The sequence below is a fragment of the Argopecten irradians genome, chromosome 13 (genome assembly GCF_041381155.1).
Source record: "Argopecten irradians isolate NY chromosome 13, Ai_NY, whole genome shotgun sequence".
Lineage (NCBI taxonomy): Eukaryota > Metazoa > Mollusca > Bivalvia > Pectinida > Pectinidae > Argopecten > Argopecten irradians.
Window position 1 is genome coordinate 9,129,176 of NC_091146.1, and position 20,812 is coordinate 9,149,987.

Here is a 20,812-nt window from a genome sequence, read left to right on the forward strand (position 1 = left end):
GATAAATTTTAATATCGGGCATAATTATTCAGACGGAGAGTGAAACATTGTTTTATTATTTCAACAGTATAAAACGAGTGGTTTGAGCTCGTCGGAACGGTGAAACCCTCTTCACACTGAAGAGGTGGGTATTTTTATATATGCTATAGTTATGTAATAAGTTGCCATCTATACATATAGATGTTGTTAATTACTGATAACGAACTGGTTAACTATCGTTAGAACATGTAAAGTAATATTGAACAGGCCGGAAACAATGCATTATCACTATCGAGAGTGCTTAGAAATGTCACTCGAATGTATTCGTCACTTAATGACATAGGTTAGTCATTGGTCTATTGCACGTTTACATATATACCACGAAATTGATGCGTCGGAGGGGTTGTCATCAGTGTAACCTTAAATAGAAATAGAAGTTAAGATAAACGCATCCAATAATTTGATACTGAACTAAGCCTGTATGACAGAATCCAGCATTTTAGTATCAACAATGAAATGGATTTACTTTAACGCTGTTTTGTTTCTTTTGGTGTATACATCTGACCAACAGCCTCTCCTTCCTGAACACCAGAGGAGACAATGCGCAGCTTTACAAGTTAATGATGTTTTGGCGGAGACAATGCCGTTAATCCGTCATCATCTTAAAACTGAAAGTGAATCCAGCAGGCGACAGATCGAAGGAATCAAAGCCACCTTGAAATCTGTCCAGACAAATCTGCCAAAGCAGCAGAAACTAAACGTTACACAACAAGCTATTCAGGCTGAACTTGAGAAACAGAGTGCGGCCATGAACAATGCCCAGAGGGAAAACCAACGACAATTTCAAGAATTGAAAACTACGATTGAAAATCTTCGGGTCGAATTTGAAACGAAGCTTCGTCAGCATAACGCCCCTGATGACGGTAATACAATGGTTATACATAGTTATTACAAAAGTATATGTATGGTACTTATAACATACCCTAAACTATCGAAAATTAGCCTGAATAAAATAAATGAGATCGCCATGTACATGTACGTATGCGACATAACGGAGTATCAATACCAAAGCATGGATGTTTAGTTTAAACAGTATGTGTACATCCAAAACATTTTTTTTTTGTAAATTGGATAACATGCTTAGAGCTTATATAAACATGCTTAGAGCTTATATAAACATGCTTAGAGTTTATATAAACATGCTTAGAGTTTATATAAACATGCTTAGAGCTTATATAAACATGCTTAAAGCTTATATAAACATGCTTAGAGCTTATATAAACATGATTAGAGCATATATAAACATGCTTAGAGCTGATATAAACATGCTTAGAGCCTATATAAACATGCTTAGAGCTTATATAAACATGCTTAGAGCTTATATAAACATGCTTAGAGCTTATATAAACATGCTTAGAGCTTATATAAACATACATGCTTAGAGCTTATATAAACATGCTTAGAGCTTATATAAACATGCTTAGAGCTTATATAAACATGCTTAGAGCTTATATAAACATGCTTAGAGCTTATATAAACATGCTTAGAGCTTATATAAACATGCTTAGAGCTTATATAAACATGCTTGCTTAGAGCTTATATAAACATGCTTAGAGCTTATATAAACATGCTTAGAGCTTATATAAACATGCTTAGAGTTTTATATAAATTGTTTTCCTAGATACAACAAATTAAAGTGAATAGTCGGGCAATGAAAACCAGTCTAAATGCGTTCATTGACCATCCAAAAGTTCTCACATATTAATACGACGGTCAAGTTCGGCTTACGTTTCCCAGTTTTGACCATTGAAATAAAGAACAGTTGAATGCATTGAAATCGAGGCTGCGTGGAAATGTAACCACGGACATAGTGAGCCGGGAGGACGTTTTAGGATTCCTACACTTTAAATTAATTTCTTCGTACGCAGACAGATTTTGACGAGAGATTTTATTTTTCTATTTCATAGGAAATTATACTTGATACATCCACACCGCACGACTGTTCACTTTAAACTTATCGTGGGTACAAGATATTACAAAGAAAATTCAAACATGTGGCCAATACAAGATAAATGCATAGACGGCGCGTCGCAAGATATAATACTGGTCATACTTAAGACCCACTACCTTTCAGGAGCAAAATTTAAAGGTTTCTTAAAAACATTGATAACATAAGAAAATACATATCGATGGCTTAATATGCATATGGACTCGCGTTATGAAAATTAACATTTTATTTACTGTTATTAAATTGTTCAAATGGAGACAATAAGTGTAGTATTAACGGTAAGTTACTTACTTTAGCGACTCTACACAAATTATCGATCTCGTTTTACATTCCAATTTTAAAAATTAAAAGCCGTTTCAGAAAGGTAGTGGACCTTTAATGTTACAGTCGCGTGACGTCGAACAGCGTTAGATACGGACAAGGGCGTGCATTACAAAATGTAACATAAAGAAATTTTCAATATAGAAACACAAAGGTATACAATGATAATATCTCAACGAAAAATAGATACACGAGTTCCATTACAATTTAGTATAAAGTACTGTATTGTTAATAAATAGACTGTTTAACAACAGAAATGAAATACTATAAGTGTCATCATATAGAATTAGTATACCTCTACTTTATTTATGTTATATAAAACTTACTAGGTTAAATTGACTAGCTCCCTACTTTTTCCCCCAAAACCCTCGCTCAGCTGTGTGTTAGTCTTCGAACTAGCACACCCCTGGAAGCTAGCACACACCCGGACTCGGTAATTTCCGTTTAACCAATCAGATTTGAGGTGGGCGGGATTTGTTTCCAATCACGCCATCAGTTGCTAGGTGACGTAACAATTGGGCGGAGCTAGTTTCCGATCACGCTATCTCCGTTGACGTACTCAGACGACGTTAGTATCGATCGGAAACTGTTACCGAACACGTCGTCATGTTTATCTTGTAAGTGAGAGGCTTGTGAAAAATGCAATGGGGTCAGAGGACAATACCTTTTATATGTACATGTACGTACAGTTGTTATATATATATTTAGGCTACTTGTAAGTGGTCTCGGAATTTCAACAATACGTGTATACAAATTTAGTATTAACAAAACAAAAGCAAAACAAAACGGATATGGAATTACAATTATCATCTCGGAATAATTTGTATGTTTGAAGATAAGATTACGTAGATCGATTACAATGTAAAATTCTCTCAAACTCTAATGACCATTGCCGTACGCGACAGGAATATAGCGTATGAGAGAAATATATATAGTCTAATCATAGCTTTTGTATGTACTGTATCGGTATATTAAAACAGTTAAAGTATGGGATTGAGTGATATATCCATTTTCCGGTTTCCCTCGAACTTGCGAGACCACTTTTCAATTTCCATTGGGTGGCCTCTTAATACAGGTTGTACTGTAATGAATAGATTCGACTTATCCACAAATACACAATTGACTTTCTTCTAAGTTTCTTTTTAGAAAATTGAAAGAAAGCTTATAGATGTTTCAGTAATTAACATTTACGACAACTCTATATACATGTACATGTATATATGATCAACTTAATTTTAGTACACGGTCATGTATGGTAGCCTGTTAAATCGCAATCTCGCTCTGTCATCTTGGGTCGACAACGTAACGCGAGATCGCGACTACTCGACGGCGACAACTCGACAATGCGACAACTAACGGCGACAGATCTAGAGCAATAGTATCGCCGTCGAGTTGTGGCGATTTCGCATTGTCGACCTAAGATGACAGGGCGAGATTGCGGTATTAGTCTATGGCACTAACGGGCCATCATAATCATTAGATATTATTTCATTCCTTCAGGTATCCCGACTCCACAGTGCGATGAAGGATGGGTCTTCAACGCTGGTTTCTGTTACCAGTTTATAAAGATGAGGCTACTATTCTCCACTGCACAGGTAAGTAGGTTTACAGGTAAGTAGGTTTATAGGTAAGTAGGTTTACAGGTAAGTGGGTTTATAGGTAAGTACATGTAGGTTTACAGGTAAGTGTGTTTACTTTAAACATTGTTTAAGTAATTATTTTTTTCCAGTCTTTGAAGCGCAGTATTAAAAACCGAGACGCACTAATTTATATCCGTTCCAATAAGCCATAATTTACAGTTTATGTTTTTGTTTTGTTTTGCAATTGATCTAAATTTTGACTGGAATAAAACAAAGTATGTCTACTGTAGAATCATACTTATTGTCATTGTCTTTTTATGGCATAGTCTACATTAAAGCAAATCCAAATTAAACGTAGAACATACATGTAGCCTATGTCATAAAAAGACAATAGTTTCTAATAGTTTAATCCAAATTAAACGTAGAACATAGCCTATATCATAAAAAGACAATAGTTTCTAATAGTTTAATCCAAATTAAACGTAGACCATAGCCTATGTCATAAAAAGACAACAGTTTCTAATAGTTTAATCCAAATTAAACGTAGAACATAGCCTATGTCATAAAAAGACAATAGTTTCTAATAGTTTAATCCAAATTAAACGTAGAATATAGCCTATATCATAAAGAGACAATAGTTTCTAATAGTTCAATCCAAATTAAACGTAGAACATAGCCTATGTCATAAAAAGACAATAGTTTCTGGTTGTTCTATTCTTTTCATATACCAAGTGATTAACGTACGTCCTTCGTATAAATTGTTTTTATGTTATTTTCCACATTTATTAACAATGAACACTTAATTGATGACAATAAAACAGCCGGTAGGATTTAGGAAACATCTGTGCCTGGTTCTAATCTGTACTAAAGCATTGTGCAAACACTGGTAACAGTAATATATATTAATGTCATCAAAGATGGATAATGGCGAAATCGCTACGTTTCGGATTTTGGTTGAATTCGATGGTTTAAGATGACGTTGATTGTTTTGAATTGCTCTTCGAAGAAAAGTAGATAGTAGAAAGAACTATCAATTCGGCTACGCTTCTACCTGGTAAACAGGCTGTGTTTTCTTTTCTTTGAATCTCCTTTTGACTTGCCGTGCATATACAACACATACTTGTAATATAATGGTGGCGCGATTTTTTGTGTTTTCAAGAGCAAGTGTGGCGAAATGAATGCATACCTTGCAGAAGTTACAAGCACGGCAGAGGAACGCTTCATCAGGTCGGAACTGGTCAAAATTGAGAGAAGTATGTAGGATTCCAATCTGATTAAAATAGACATCATAATTATCATATATTAGGGAATCTGCCACCATCCTTTAGAGATAGCGCATCATTGATTATTTTTATTATTCATTACATCAGTTCCTATTCATATTCTCAACTAGTTACATCAGATGAAAGCGACTAGTCCTCCCAGCATACAGATACATGTAGATTTGCTCTGCTCTTTGACGACGATGCACATGGAAATGGTTCTGACAGTCCTTTTTTATAATACGAAAGGTGACTAAGAAGTGACCCCTAATGGGATGTTTACAGATTTTCTACGGAACAAAGTGTACATGTAAGGTTGTCTATTTTAATCAGATTGGTGAAGTTCGTACATTGATTGACGATATGACCTAGTTACAGTAGCTAAGTAAGCAATTGATTACGCGATAGCAAAACACATGAACATCTATAACTTAACGTTACCCAAAAATGAACGTTTCTCAAAAAGGAAAACTACCCAAAATAGAACGCTACCCTAAAAGGAAAACTACCCAAAATAGAACGCTACCCTAAAAGGAACGATACCCCAAAAGGAAAACTACCCAAAATTGAACGCTATCAGAAACGGAACGCTACTCAAAACAGAACGTAACCCAAAATGGAATGCTATCCAAACTGGAACTTTGTCCTAAAAGGTGAAAATATCTACGATCTGATATGCTTTTAATAACTTCATGGTATTTTTATTGAACTTTGTTAGTACATGTTGATACATTGTAGTTTACTGAAACGAAAACTGTATGTAATTCTTTTAAACTCCTTACTTGCTAAGGAGCATAGTTGTTATGACCTTTGAATTCATTACATATTTCCTTTATATTATAGAGTTATCTGCGCTTGCAGATAAGTATCGATTGTGACGTCATGTGTTTGCGAGCGTTACGTCATAATTTTCGGAAAAAACTACGTGAATTATGTTCACACAATATATACCTATCCGCAATGGAGCTAACTCTGTAATGTTGATATCCATATCGTATCCCGCTTTGAACTTTTTCCAATTTACAAACTAGATTTTTTAATGAACTTCTTGATTTCTTTTCAATGCAAATAAATATATTTAAAAAATGAATGCTATTTTGAACCTTGCCAATTGGATTACATACATGTATATGGTGTCCTGCGTGTGGGAAGTGTGATATGTGGATATGAAGGATAGGGAGATTCTACCCGAGGGTCACAAAATGTAGTAAAACTCCAGGATTGCCGAGAGTTTTGCAACATTTTGTGATTCCGAGGGTAGAATATCCCTATCCTTCATATCCATTTATGAAAGAGTATTTTTCTCTCATACTTCGACGTTTAATTGCAATTTTACAACTATGATATCCCGCCATTTTTTAAATAAATTCGAAGAAATCCACGGCTGAAAGTCAAAAATTTATATATGAAAAATTACGTGATATGTTCAACAAAAATTCCGTTGTTTGCATCATTAATAGAAAAACCAGTCAAGTTTGTGAAAAATTTATTAAAAATTTTACCGGGGAAATTTTATTGACGCCGTGACGTCACGAGGCTTTAAAGCATGGGTAGCCATGGCGGCATGAGTGTATTGCCCTAGACCAGCCCGTATTACACTCGTATGAAAGGTATGAAAGAAAAATGTATATTCGTGTCGTGTCTTCTTGTACAGTGTTGCCGAAGACACCAAGCAACACACCCCACCCGGTCACATTATACTGACAACCGGCGAACCAGGCTTCCCCCTCCATTAATGCTGAGCGCTAGGCAGGAGGGTAAGAGTTCTTTTTGAACCCCCTCCTGATTTTCCTGAAAACTCATGGATAATGTCGTCTTAACATGTTGAGTTCATATACAAAGACATTTATGCGGGAACATATTGAAAATTGTTTTAACCCTTTAGCTGTTACCCCTCCCCCTTGATTTTCAAATAATAAAAAAATGTGTCTTCTAGAAACCGTTCGAATTTATTATTCTTTGGGTTGATATCCCTCCACATATATTCTAGAAGGTGTAGGTGTAGGTGTAGTTCGAAATTCTGGCCGTGACGCGTATGAGTGGAGGGGAGTTGGCGTTTAATGCACCACCATGGCATATGTTCTCTATGAGGTTTGTGCATGCACCTGATTCTGGATCGACTACATTTTCAAAATGGTTAGCAGGTAGATGTCCATAACCAAGATTACCGAGGCTATTGTAGGCCCCCAACAGTCTGATATAATGGTGCTTCCTACTTTCACATTCTTCCTAATAATTTGGATGAGGGTGTCTTTGTCACGTGTGTCGACAGGTTGCAAGAAAATCTGCCTGTGTTGTCGACAGATACCCCCCAATACCCACTGTCCTTCTACAATCCTACCACGGTTGTTTTTACGTTTTCCAAACTTTGCCTCGTCAATCTCAATGACACTTTTCGATGAGAAAAAAATGGATCATCCTTTCCACTCATTCTCAATTCTACTCAATAAACAAAGTAGATCTCTGTTTAAAAGAACCTACATAACTAGCATTGTATTCTAATATCTTTCAATCACTTAGGTGATCCGGATTAATTTTAAAGCCATAGTAAATTGATATTGGTTTTATTGTCATGGGTTCGCCAACTGATCCAGTGGAGCATTGGTAAAGGGATAGGACCCGGGTGTCCCCTCATTTTTGACATCTCTAACTAGCAATACTTATTTTTCTTCAATCATTATTTTATTCCATACACAAATTTCAACATAATGTATTGTCATAATGTTTTTGAGAAACATTTGTAATAATTTATATATTACATGCAATGATAATATTAATATGTAAGAGTATGTCAAAAAAAGCGTAGGACATTGCAGTCAAAGGTAAGTGTAAGCTATGTGGGTTCAAATCCCGCCGGAAGAAATGTAAGTGATATAAAAATGTTTGTTATCAATGTACTTTGTATATATATAACCACATTACCGAATATGGTACCTTGTATATGACATCATTACAGAATATATCTAATATCACATGAACGAAATAAAAAAATTATATAAAAAAAGAAAATATCACATGGATGCGATACAAATGTATACAGAGAACTATACATTTTTTTTATTTTTTTTTATTTTTTTTTTAAATTTTTAACCCCAATAACACCAAGCCCCAAATTTTCTCGGTACCCCTTAAAAAGAACCCATTTCAGACACTTCACTAAAGCGAGAAAAAACATTTTTGGAGGGAAGGAGGGGGGTCTCAAAAGGAACTCTTTCCAGCAGGAGAGACATACTACCTTTATAGACTGTGGTTTGCCTCGGCCAGGGGTATAAAAACCCAGAAACTTACTTACATGGGCGATAGTTCAATCAAAGGCCAAAAGCATCAAGGGAAACATTAGGAAGAATAAAGTAAGTTATAAAGAAAAGACTGTATGATCCTAGATTTAGTCACCTTTTACGACCATGAAATAGGGGCAGAAGATTCAATTCTAACGCCATTCATGTTAAAAAGTTTCTCATAAACGTACGGGAAGAAAATTATTAATCTAGACAATACGACTTATTTTTTATTGCCACTAGGTGTTTTATTTTTGATTTTAAAACAATTAAAGATACAAATAAAAATGCATAATAAAGCTTTCTTTATGCGATGTTTTTAATAATAAATTTATTTCGGCAAGATATTTGTTTCAAATAACGTTTTTACATCTTCATATTTCTAATAGAATATAAAAATGTATAAAAGAAATTATATATTTCTTTCAACTTTTAAGAATTGTAAAACAATTCAATTTGAGTCAGACACAGGTATACCTAATGTTATATGGATGATTATATAAGAACTGATGGTAACGGTTTCAATAGCACGGTTGACTGATTACAGCTCGTAGTCACTAAACCTTACCTGTACAGTGGGGTAACCCACGGGGTAACTCGTACTGATCATTTGTAAGTATAATTAATCTGACTACAACTAACAAACATGTACTTTAAAACATATTGATCAGTACATATATTAGTGAGCGTTTTATATTAGCGTGGTACTGCTGAAATAAATCCCGCACTAAAGTTTTACAGTGGGTTTGAAATGGCGCTAAGGAACGACATGTCAATTGGCATACATCAATATTAAGACTTGTAAAGATATGAACAGTGAATGTTTTTTTTTTCATTGGTATTTGCCGACCAAATGGAGAGTGCTAAATGTTTTGGTATACTATTTGAAAGTTAACTGCCTTGCCAAAATACCGTGAGATACGATCAATAAATTTAGATACATGTAGTGCTAATAAGTATCTGTTTTTTTTTTTAATTATAAATATTTAAATTGAACAAAAATATGAATGATCATTGCCTGAAATTTGAAGCAAAATACACTTCATCTCTATAAAACAAGAAGCAAATCAATGTACTACTCTAAATTTAGACTCCACATATATTGTTTTAAGCATAGGTGTTACAAATGAGGCAGGTATATCACTCTTTAAATGTTCTCAGTTGTATGATTTGGGAAGTAGTTTTCCAAGGTGTGGCATGTTGTACCCTGGTACTCCAGATTAGGCAGACTGTTTTTGCGAGTTCCCCTAATGCCAAACCTGGTCAGTAGTCCTCTGAATTGGAAATAGTTGGAGTGTGTGTATACTAGACATCCCACCCTCCCAACCAGCTTGGTAATTCTTCTTATACAAAAAAAAAATGTTGCTTGGAAGTGGTACAACTCATTTGCATATAATAAAATCCATTTATCATCTATTCAACGTTCACCTAACGTTTTTGGAAGGGAGGTAACTCTGACATAAAGTGTCGCACTAGGGTAAGATAGGGTTGTGTGACCCAAAATCAATTAAATGCTGAATTTCTGATCTTGTAATGTACAAGATAAGTATTTTCTCATTTTTTGTTATTATTCTACCGACTACTTTTTATCAAAAAGACAAAAAACAAAACAAAAAATAGGAAAATCAATAAAAATAAAAACACATACAGCAGCAACAATGATTATTTTTTCTTTTACAATTAGTTATTTGTTAGACTAAAATGCACAATTATTTGACTGGACTATAAGACTTTTGTCACACTTTACGGACAAATGACAATGCAGCAGTTGTCCGTAATTATTAACTCGTAATGATCATTTATAATTATAAATACTCAGATTACAAATAATAACAATAAATACGTGCTTGTTATACATTGTGTACAGTAGCAATATAATTATTCTAAAAAAAACCACATCATATGATACTTTTTGTTCACCGTCTTTGTTACAATGCATTATAGTACTTTGTTTGTTTGTTTTAACATCCTATTAACGGCCAGGGTCATATAAGGACGGCCTCCCATGCGGTGTATGGCATGTGTGAAGTGCGATGTGCGTGTTTTGGGAGACTACGGTATGTTCTTGTTGTGTCTTTTTGTATCGTGGAACTATTGCCCTTTTTATAGTGCTATATCACTGAAGCATGCTGCCGAAGACACCAAGCAACACACCCCACCCGGTCACATTATACTGACAACGGGCAAACCGATCGTCCCACTCCCGTTATGCTGAGCGCTAAGCAGGAACAGAAACTACCACTTTTATAGACTTTGGTGTGTCTCGGCCAGGGGACAGAACCCAGAGCCTTCCTCACAAGGGCGAGCGCTCAACCAGAGGCCAAAAGTGAGGTGATGTCAAGGGAGACGTTAGGAAGAATAAAGTAATTTAGGAAGAAAGAAAAGATAAGATCCTAAATTTAGTCGCTTTTTACACAGGGACTTGTAACGTAGGTTGTGAGAAAGTCTGCTGTGTATACATGTGTACTATATACTATATAAAAGGACAAGGGAACCAACGGCTCGCTTGGAAGAGGTACACCTGCCTCTACAAAAGTCGCCCGTATTCCGTCAAACATTGATAAATATGTACATATTTAATACCAATATATTCTTAAATAAATTTTCGACATGGAAAACACAACTTCAAACACGAAATAATATATTAACATACCTTTATTTCACTATGAACGCGGAAAATGCAGTCAGATATCACCGATGTCGTTTTGCCTGTCCACTGAAATCTAGGTTAAACACGTTTGTGTGGATATTGTGTACCCCATACCCGGACCCGGACTGGAAACACCATATACCCGGTGTCTGTACACTAAACGCTACAATATCAATGTGGTAACGGTCAAGTACAACATTAGAGTCTCCATATCAGTTATATTCTTTAATTAATGATATATGCATCTCAAATAAAGGTTCTTCTATGAACCTAAACCGTGAAACTTAATTTATACAGAGTCTGAGTACAGAATTTCAGTGTAGTATCGGGTAAGGGCGAGTACACCAAAAAGGTACCCATCATCAATTACAATATGGCGGATTATACGAACAAGAGTCGAGTGCTGGATAAAAAAAGTGTGATTCCTCGTTTAGCTGTTGGATTGGATTAATGAAAGAGTTATCAGAGATAGCCTATTTGTATTTGCAATGGGAAAATATCACCGGAAAGTGAAATGAATGCATACAAAATTTGTTACAAGGGAATATGAGTGCTTTTGACCTAGATTTCAGTGGACAGGCAAAACGACATCGGTGATATCTGACTGCATTTTCCACGTTCATAGTGAAATAAAGGTATGTTAATATATTATTTCGTGTTTGAAGTTGTGTTTTCCATGTCGAAAATTTATTTAAGAATATATTGGTATTAAATATGTACATATTTATCAATGTTTGACGGAATACGGGCGACTTTTGTAGAGGCAGGTGTACCTCTTCCAAGCGAGCCGTTGGTTCCCTTGTCCTTTTATATAGTATATAGTACACATGTATACACAGCAGACTTTCTCACAACCTACGTTACAAGTCCCTGTGGCTTTTTACGATCATGCAATAAGGGCAACAGGTACAATTCTAACGCCCTACCTGCAGGGCCATCATTATAATACTGAATTAAAGATAAATGTTTTATAAAATCAATGAAAAAAAGTTACAAAATCACCGATTTAACGCTAAAAAATAATACAATAAAATCGTATTAATTTTTTTCATTTTATATTTAGGCGATGACCACACCTACAGACTCGGAGGGAAGCGTGACCGTTCCTCTGACACTTGGGTTTGGAGTAGGACTGGGCTAACCTTTGGATACAGCAACTGGTCGCCAGATGAACCAAACAACATTGGTGGAGAGGAGGACTGTGTGTATATGGACGGTAACCATGGTTACAAATGGAATGACGCCCCGTGTTCATGGACCGAGTATGCTATCTGCCAAAAGAGGTAACTAGATCAAAGTTACATTTCATTGACTTTAATAGAAGATAAAAATGTGGATTTAGGCTGGTAGTCTTTGTGTCCAATGTATATGTTGTCAATGGTAACGTAGCAAAGAGGATTCAAAAGGGATTCAGTTATATAGCGAAAAACAGATCACATGCTAAGCTTAAGTCAAGTGGTAGACTATTGATTTATAAGAACGAGTGTAAGTCATCTGTAGCGGTTCACAAAACTCCCCCAGAGTCTGTTCAATGGGAAGAAATAAATACCTCTAAAAACTCCCATAATCTACTAATAGGCTGTATTTATGTACCGCCGGAAACGTCAAAACACACTTCGAATGAAGCGTTTGATGATATCGAAAATGAAATGACCAATCTGGTAAAGAATGAACAAAAATAATGATTATTGGTAACCTAAATGTTAGAACAAAATGCCATATTGTTTTTGTTGTTCCAGACGGTCAGCTGGTAGAACTGTCTAATGTAGGTAAAAGCAATGACTTGAGAAATTATTTTTACGATTATGAATCATTAATTCGGGCTGGAGTCCCATTACTAAGAGTTAGTCAAGATCAAGCTACACCAAACACATTTTGAAACAAACTTCTAGAATTTTGTAAAAATAGTAATCTTTACATAGCAAATAGTAGGGCCATAAGGTCATGAACATCGGTAGAAATACGTGTAAAGATGTATGTCTGATAGATTATTTAATAATCTCCTCATATATCTTTCCTATGTTAAATGATTTCGAAATTCTGGATTTTGACTCAGTTATATCTGATGCGCATTGTAGAGTATTGTATGGTATTTAATACCAAGAGGCCATTTTTGAAAATGATAAAAATACTTCAATCTCAGGGAAAATAAGAAAATGATTTAAAGAAAAACATACTGATTTGTTAACATCCTACAGTCTGAACAAGACGGTATTATAATGTGACTTCGACAGCCTACACACACTAGTATTAAAACCGATATAAATGATTTAGAAAATATGATTACAAACATAGTTAAAAAGACCACCAAAAATAGTTTTGGTAACACAACAAAACAGAATTAATAGAAGAAAATATTCTCTTAATGGGGATATTATATTCCATGATTTATTTGTATTGTCGTGTATACGTATTGTTTTTTTCTCTTTACAGAGCGTAGATAGAACCGATAATCGTGATGACCAGGGTGATACTACACATGTCAACCGTATAACGGACACATGATGCTGTCAAGCCATACAACAAGGAAGCGTGCTAATGCAAAATAGAAAAAAAATTATAATTTTTTGCAATGTTGGAAGATTCAGAATATGTTTTTTAAGTTGAATGTATGACTTTTCGTCAGTGACATCATATTACCTCTTGCTATCAATGAACGAACGAGGTCAATCTTCGAAATTTATTCTCGAATGTGATTGAAGGTTTTGACCGTATCTGTGTATTTGATCTAAAAACGAAGATGCAAGTATATCAATCTGCCGCTGAAGTTTAAATAAACACAAGTTAGATTTCCGTGATGTTCCATGTGTAACGTGCCGAGCCCGGGGTCCGAACCAGCGGAGCGGTCACAAATCTAAGAATGGGCCGTACTTATCGTCCTCCACACATCAACAACAGCTAGCTCAAATACTCACGTCCATGTATCGTACAGCAAGTGAATGCTGATAATTTCAGGAAACGGTAGCACTAAAACGGAGTTGCGTATCGAAACTAGGCTAGGGGAACTGAACTTTCGCATGACAGTGTAATGTTGAGAATGAGGAACATGTACATAATGTATAACATAATGACTAGTAAATTGTCAAGTAATAAGAATCGCTCTCTTGAATTAGAAATGGATAAATTAACATGTAACTGTAATTTTTCAAAAAAATAAAAAAAAAAAAAAAAAAACCACAACATTTTTAATCCATTCATCAAAGACTGGGCAAGTATCATATATCATCATGGTAATTAATAGTAAATTGATGTGGCAATTGGATGGCAATCTACAATACTACAAATTACTGAGTCTAGCCTTTCATATCTGTCATTGTAACGCATAGTGCTACTGACAATACAACTACTGAATATACCTTCCACCAGTCCGACTAGACTATCAAAACGTCACTAAAATTGTATTTTATATTGTTGTCACTACGACATATCTGTCTGAATGTCGATAATCAAGTGTTATAATTCTTGTGATAAAATATTATTAATAACTTGGAGTCAATCTAGCTTGTCTCTTTAACTGATAGAATATTATTATACATGTTGGTTCATGTAGATGATAATCTATCAAGAGGGTCCCATAAGATCCACAATTATTCTGAAGCCATATGGGCGTGTCCATGTTGTATGGTCAGTCGGCGGTCTACATAAAAAACTTTTACATATTACCACATGCCCTCCACCTCTGGGTCGCGAGTTCGAATCCCATGTGGGGCAGTTGCCAGGTACTGACCGCTGGTCGGTGGTTTTTCTCCGGATACTCCGGCTTTCCTCCACCAACAAACCTGGCACGTCCATAAATGACCATGGCTGTTAATAGGACGTTAAACTAATCAAACCAAACCAAATTACATGGTCAACATTCTCTTGCTTACTCATTTCTCATTCAGTACACTTATCATATATATCTAAATTGTATCTTTTTACAAAAAACATTGTGATAAGTATTTTGTCATAAAACATCTTTTGTTCAACATAACTTCGCACTAATATTTCCATAATGACAATTATCTCATCTTATTACAATTTCACTTCATTTTTATAATACATGTAGTGTAACCAATATTTGCAATGTTCCATATATTTCAAGTATGTTTGCTGTTCTGATTAAATTATTTTTAGTGTGTTTAAATATAAAATTTTCATAACAATAAATATTTTGATATTGAATAATATATCCTTATTTGTTTTTTGTTTTTTTTTTTAATCCACCATTTTGTTGTTAATATAATAAAACTGGTAATGTTTTGCTGTCATTGTTTGAAATTATTATTTAGTCCTTACATAATGTGTTTTTCTTTCAAAATATAATTTTGCTTATTATAAGTACGCCATACCTATTCTTAACATCTGAAGCTGGCGATACGGTTACATAGGTGACCGCGGTGACTGTGTGGATAAAATGCCACTACATATCTCCACAAGTCCTCAATCTCTGGGTCACTAGTTCCAAGCTCATGTGGGGCAGTTGCCAGGTACTGGCCGCTGGTCGGTGGGGTTTTCCCAGATACTGCGGCTTTCCTTCACAAATAACCTGGTACGTCCTTACATGACTTTGACTTTTAATAGGACGTTAAACGAAAATGATAACACGATTACGTCGATTGGTCTCTAAGAAAAAAAGTATTAAAGTAAAAGCGAAATGGTGGTACATTGTTCGTCTTTACTTAACAAGTAATTTCTCTGCTGATATTATCCATAACTTCTTATTTTAGCACAGTCAAACTGTGGATATGAATAAGCGCAATTCGGTGAATCAATACCGGCAAAAAAGTAGATTACACTACTTAATACTTAATGTCGTAACTGCATAGAAGATGAAGGATCTATTATTAAAATATAAAATTATCGCTAGCAAAACCGCATGTTTATTTATTGACATATAAGTTTGTTACGGATCTGTTTTGAATCAGGTATCCACAAACTCATCACTGGTGTCATCAAATCACCCACAATTTTCATTCATTCATTCGATCATTCATATACATGTATGTGTAGGAATACAAACAATGTAAACAAATATTGCCGCCTGTAAACAATAAACAAAGCTAGTAGCCTGTTATAACATAGGATTTGTTCTTGAAATAATTAAACTATGAATCCAAAATGTTCGAATTAATGATAATAAAATGAAAATCAAGAGGAAAACATTTAAAATTTCAGTAATTAATATTTGAACATTTCCCATTTACGAAAACAATTAAAAACATCATAAAAAACATTTTCAAACGTCTTTCAAAAACGTGTCAGCAATACGGATCTCAGAGGGACTGTAATACGAAATCGAAGTGTTGTGAATTGATCAAAGGGGAATAATACTTAGATTCTACATCGCTTCGACGACTTGGCGGAGGCAGTTGGCCGACAGGGTATTATACCGAAGCTAGAATGCATCTTGCCTTTCTACCAATCCTATTATCATTCGTCAAAATGTGTGGTTTAAGTAATCTACCTTGTGCGATATTAAATGTCATATGTATTTATTGCATATATCTTTGTTTAGAAATCGCTACATCTCAATTAAATTTGTAATGTATGTCTGTGTTATGGTGAGGGTGTGTGTGTGTGTGTGTGTGTGAATGTATGTATTTATACAATATGTATATGGAAACTAGTTAGTTATATATTTTATATGCTTTATTCTACTGTAATTCAAAATACTGTAACCTAATATGCACTTAACGAAATAATTATATAGGTTTTGCCTTTTATTCGATTCTTTTGACTGCAACATCATGTCAATAAAATCTGATGAACTAAAAACTGCTGATGATTATTGAATCAACTGAAACTACAATGATACACAACCACCACACATAATGCACCAGGGAGATACCCGGAAGTTCAAAAAATTACTAAATAACATAGTTGAACATTGGACTGATTGGAGGGTTCATAAAGGAACTTAAATTATATATCATACAATTATATTTTACAGCCCTTTACCATCTACATAACAACTGGTGTACATTTACATTCGATCAACTGCAGCACAACACTAGTTTATGTAAAACGAATGTTTCGTAAATTAAACAACTTGACAGAGTAAAATATATGAAAAAATATATATATATTTTTTTTATATGCATAAGTTATGTTAGTGGAGAGGTTCCAAAATACATGGACGTAGAGGATACTCCGACTTTTTTTCCACCATCCAAACCTGGCACATACTTAAATAACCATTGTTATACAACTGTATAAACACCCAGGGTCATCTAAGGACACGCTAGATTTGTAGGTGGAGGAAAGCTGGAGTATCCGGTGAGGAATCCCCGACAAACAGTCAGTACCTGACAACTGTCCCACATGGGATTCCAACTTGGGATATTTTAACCACATGGCCACCCCGGCTGATAAATTAATCAAACAATACTAAAACAATGATCAAGATTCATTAAAAGGTACCCATTATATGTAAATGTGTATCTTTTTTATCACTGAGTCTACCCTGATTTTGATTTCCTACATTAAAACAAGTCTTGTTTTTTCCTTTAAGGAATGATTCAGGTTCTTTCAATTATTTACATTTCAAAACAATTTCGAACAGGGTCGATTATTTCGGGAATATGACGTCTATACGTGCCATTGTATATGCCTGTAAGAGGCAGTATTACAAATTCACACTAGATGTAGATTTTACACCTGAAAATGAGATCGGCTATTTTTACTATATAAATACACAGACGACCAAAATGTCAGTAACGGAGGGAAACTGTAAATGTTGTAGTGCTTCTTCTTCTTCTTTTCCAAACTTATATATGAAACGGATTTGTCTCACTTCTCACTATTCTATCTAGGAGTTTTCTCCCTTGATATATTCATTCACATTTATTGAAACTCATAATTCAAATTATTTATTTGAGTGGATGTGATGAATGATTGACAAGCATGCAAACGTAGATTTTTAATACATCTCTAGTAAAGTAAGAGTGAGGTAATTTTGTGTGTTCTAAAAGTAAGATGATCAAAGATGGAAATTGGAATAAGAGCCTTTCTGCGTGAGGGAAATATTGTTATTTACATGAATTACTGAATTTTCTTTTCTTTTTGTCACAAAATAGTTTTAGTCTGAAATACCATTCGGCAGTTTGTCTAAAATAAGATAGAATAGTGCAATCAATACTAATTTCACCATGTCATCAAACGATTTTTACTGTGCAGTGACAATGTAAACATGGTGTCGCATGAATGTCTCGGTAGACAAATTAAATTTTATTTAAATGGGTACATGCTGAAATGTAATAAAAATAGGCTTTCAAACATTGCACCATTATCTGACATCAACATATCCCTATATAAACCAATTCAATTCATTTTATTCACTCCAGACACACGATCTATGTGTAACAGGAGGTCAATCAAACAAATACATATAGAGATGACAGAACAGAGATACATCAATTACATAATAATGTTCTTCAAGTTTAGCAATAATACATACATTACATACATACATACATACCATGCATCCTTATATTGATATTTAATATATTTCGTACATACTTTACATACCTGTGTAAATACATTATATTACATTACATATATTATACACATTACATTCATACATTCTACATAACTACATAAATATATTACATTACATATATTGTACACATTACATGCATATATTATACACATTACATACATACATTATTCTACATAAATACATTACATTAAAAATATTATACACTTTACATACATACATTATTTTACATAAATACATTACATTACATATTATTATACACATTACATACAAAAATTCACACTTTTTATACATAAAGACATTACATACATATGTCACATTACCTTACCGAACGATACATAGGCCTATATACAATGCATACATACACCTATATACACTGTTCATATCCTAAAAATAGCCACGCACCCATACATGTATATAAATATGAAATAAGTATAAACACGTACACATACGTACAAACACATACATGAATATAAGTATGAAATAAGTACATGTATAAACACGTACACATACGTACAAACACACATACATTTGTACATGTATATAAGTATGAAATAAGTATAAACACGTACACATAGGTACAAACACACATACGTGTATATAAGTATGAAATAAGTTAAACATGTACACATATGTACAAACACACATACATGTATATAAATATGAAATAAGTTAAACATGTACACATACGTACAAACACACATACATGTATATAAATATGAAATAAGTATAAACACGTACATATACGCACAAACACATACATGTATATAAGTATGAAATAAGTTAAACATGTACACATATGTACAAACACACATGCATGTATATATTTATATAAGTATGTGATATGCATATACCCGTACTATCTAAACGAGATCGGCATTTTTAACAAAATTTGAACGTTTTCTCATCTCATCTTATATTCATATCAACGCAACACTCATCGTTTCGTCAACATTGTGCATGAGTTTTCTCATGTGTTTTAGCCAAAACTATTTTATCCTATGTAACTCTTTTTATTAAATCAACATTTACAATTTTGTTTTAGTTTTTGCTTGCCTTTTTCTTATCCTGATCTTTTAGATACAGTCCTTGTTTATATCCTGGTACTAATGCCTGCCCTTTAGTTTTGCCCTAAATGACCTTAGTTGTCGATGGGCCGTAAAACTCAAACAAACAAACAAACATACAAATATACCCGTACATATATCCATACCAAACACATAAAAGTAAGACATATATAGAAAAAAAAATAAGTATACATCATTATGGGACTAATAGGGTTTCCAATTTAGATATGAATTTGAAAAAAAATATGTAGAACACTTAAAATACTTTTTATATGCCAAAAATACAGCAAGTCATAGACCATACAACTTTAAGTGATCACAATAGGAACAACATGTTGCCCGAGCCTTCCTATTAAATAGATATACAAGGATATATAATCCATGCAATATTTTTTTTTTCTGAAACGCAGCCATCTGTAAAATTCGTCAGCGAGAGGGGATTGATGTTGTAATTCACGGAGTCTTTATAGTAATCTCGGTATGGCCCCACCATAGAAATTTAATATTTAAGTGTTTCAAATACGAAATGTAAAAACTAGAATAAATTTAGTGGCTTTGTAACATGTAACGTATACATTGACTTTGTTGTAGGACTAATACACAGCCTAGGCCTCTTGATGATTTTGCACTAAGATAATAATTATTAAAAACCAATATATATATATATCATGCATCACTTATAATTGTGAATTTCACCTTTGTTTAAATAACTGAAAACAAAAAAATCCTAGATATGGTGGCTTTAGATCTGCATTTGTTAAAACATCCAGTTTATCTCATACTGTATGACAAAATCGTTGTTCAAAGTCTAGCCAAATCAAAAATATGTTCTTGTACAACAAACTTGACAAAATTGTTAATAATTTTGAATCATTACGATTACGCTAATTTGAACGCAACTCCCTCCCATTGACTATATACGAGCATATGTAAATATAAAAAAGCCTTATAACATAAGCAAGTTTAGTGGAGTAGTGGATGATCAATCCGAGTGGAATAGTGATAGTGACAGAAATACACTATGTGGATTCAAGAGTCGTTTAAAGGAGAAGTGTCGTACTGTTGTAGCCGTAGACCCCCACCAACGATTCATTGATCTTGAGATATCGATGCGTAGGTGAATATATGCTCTTTTTCTATATGTGTATATAAATAATATTTTATTTTGACATCATTAGTTGGTTGTGACT

At 34.0% G+C, this 20,812-nt stretch overlaps 1 protein-coding gene across 1 annotated transcript; it reads left to right on the forward strand.

The window, feature by feature from the left end:
- The first annotated feature begins 248 nt into the window (after nucleotides 1–248).
- Nucleotides 249–13,683, forward strand: LOC138306037 (C-type lectin domain family 4 member G-like). The gene is made up of 5 exons (XM_069246368.1): nucleotides 249–902; nucleotides 3,809–3,903; nucleotides 5,048–5,141; nucleotides 12,142–12,361; nucleotides 13,512–13,683. Exons 1-5 carry the CDS (start codon nucleotides 461–463, stop codon nucleotides 13,516–13,518), a joined length of 858 nt encoding a protein of 285 aa, XP_069102469.1. The 5' UTR covers nucleotides 249–460; the 3' UTR covers nucleotides 13,519–13,683.
- Nucleotides 13,684–20,812: the final 7,129 nt, after the last annotated feature.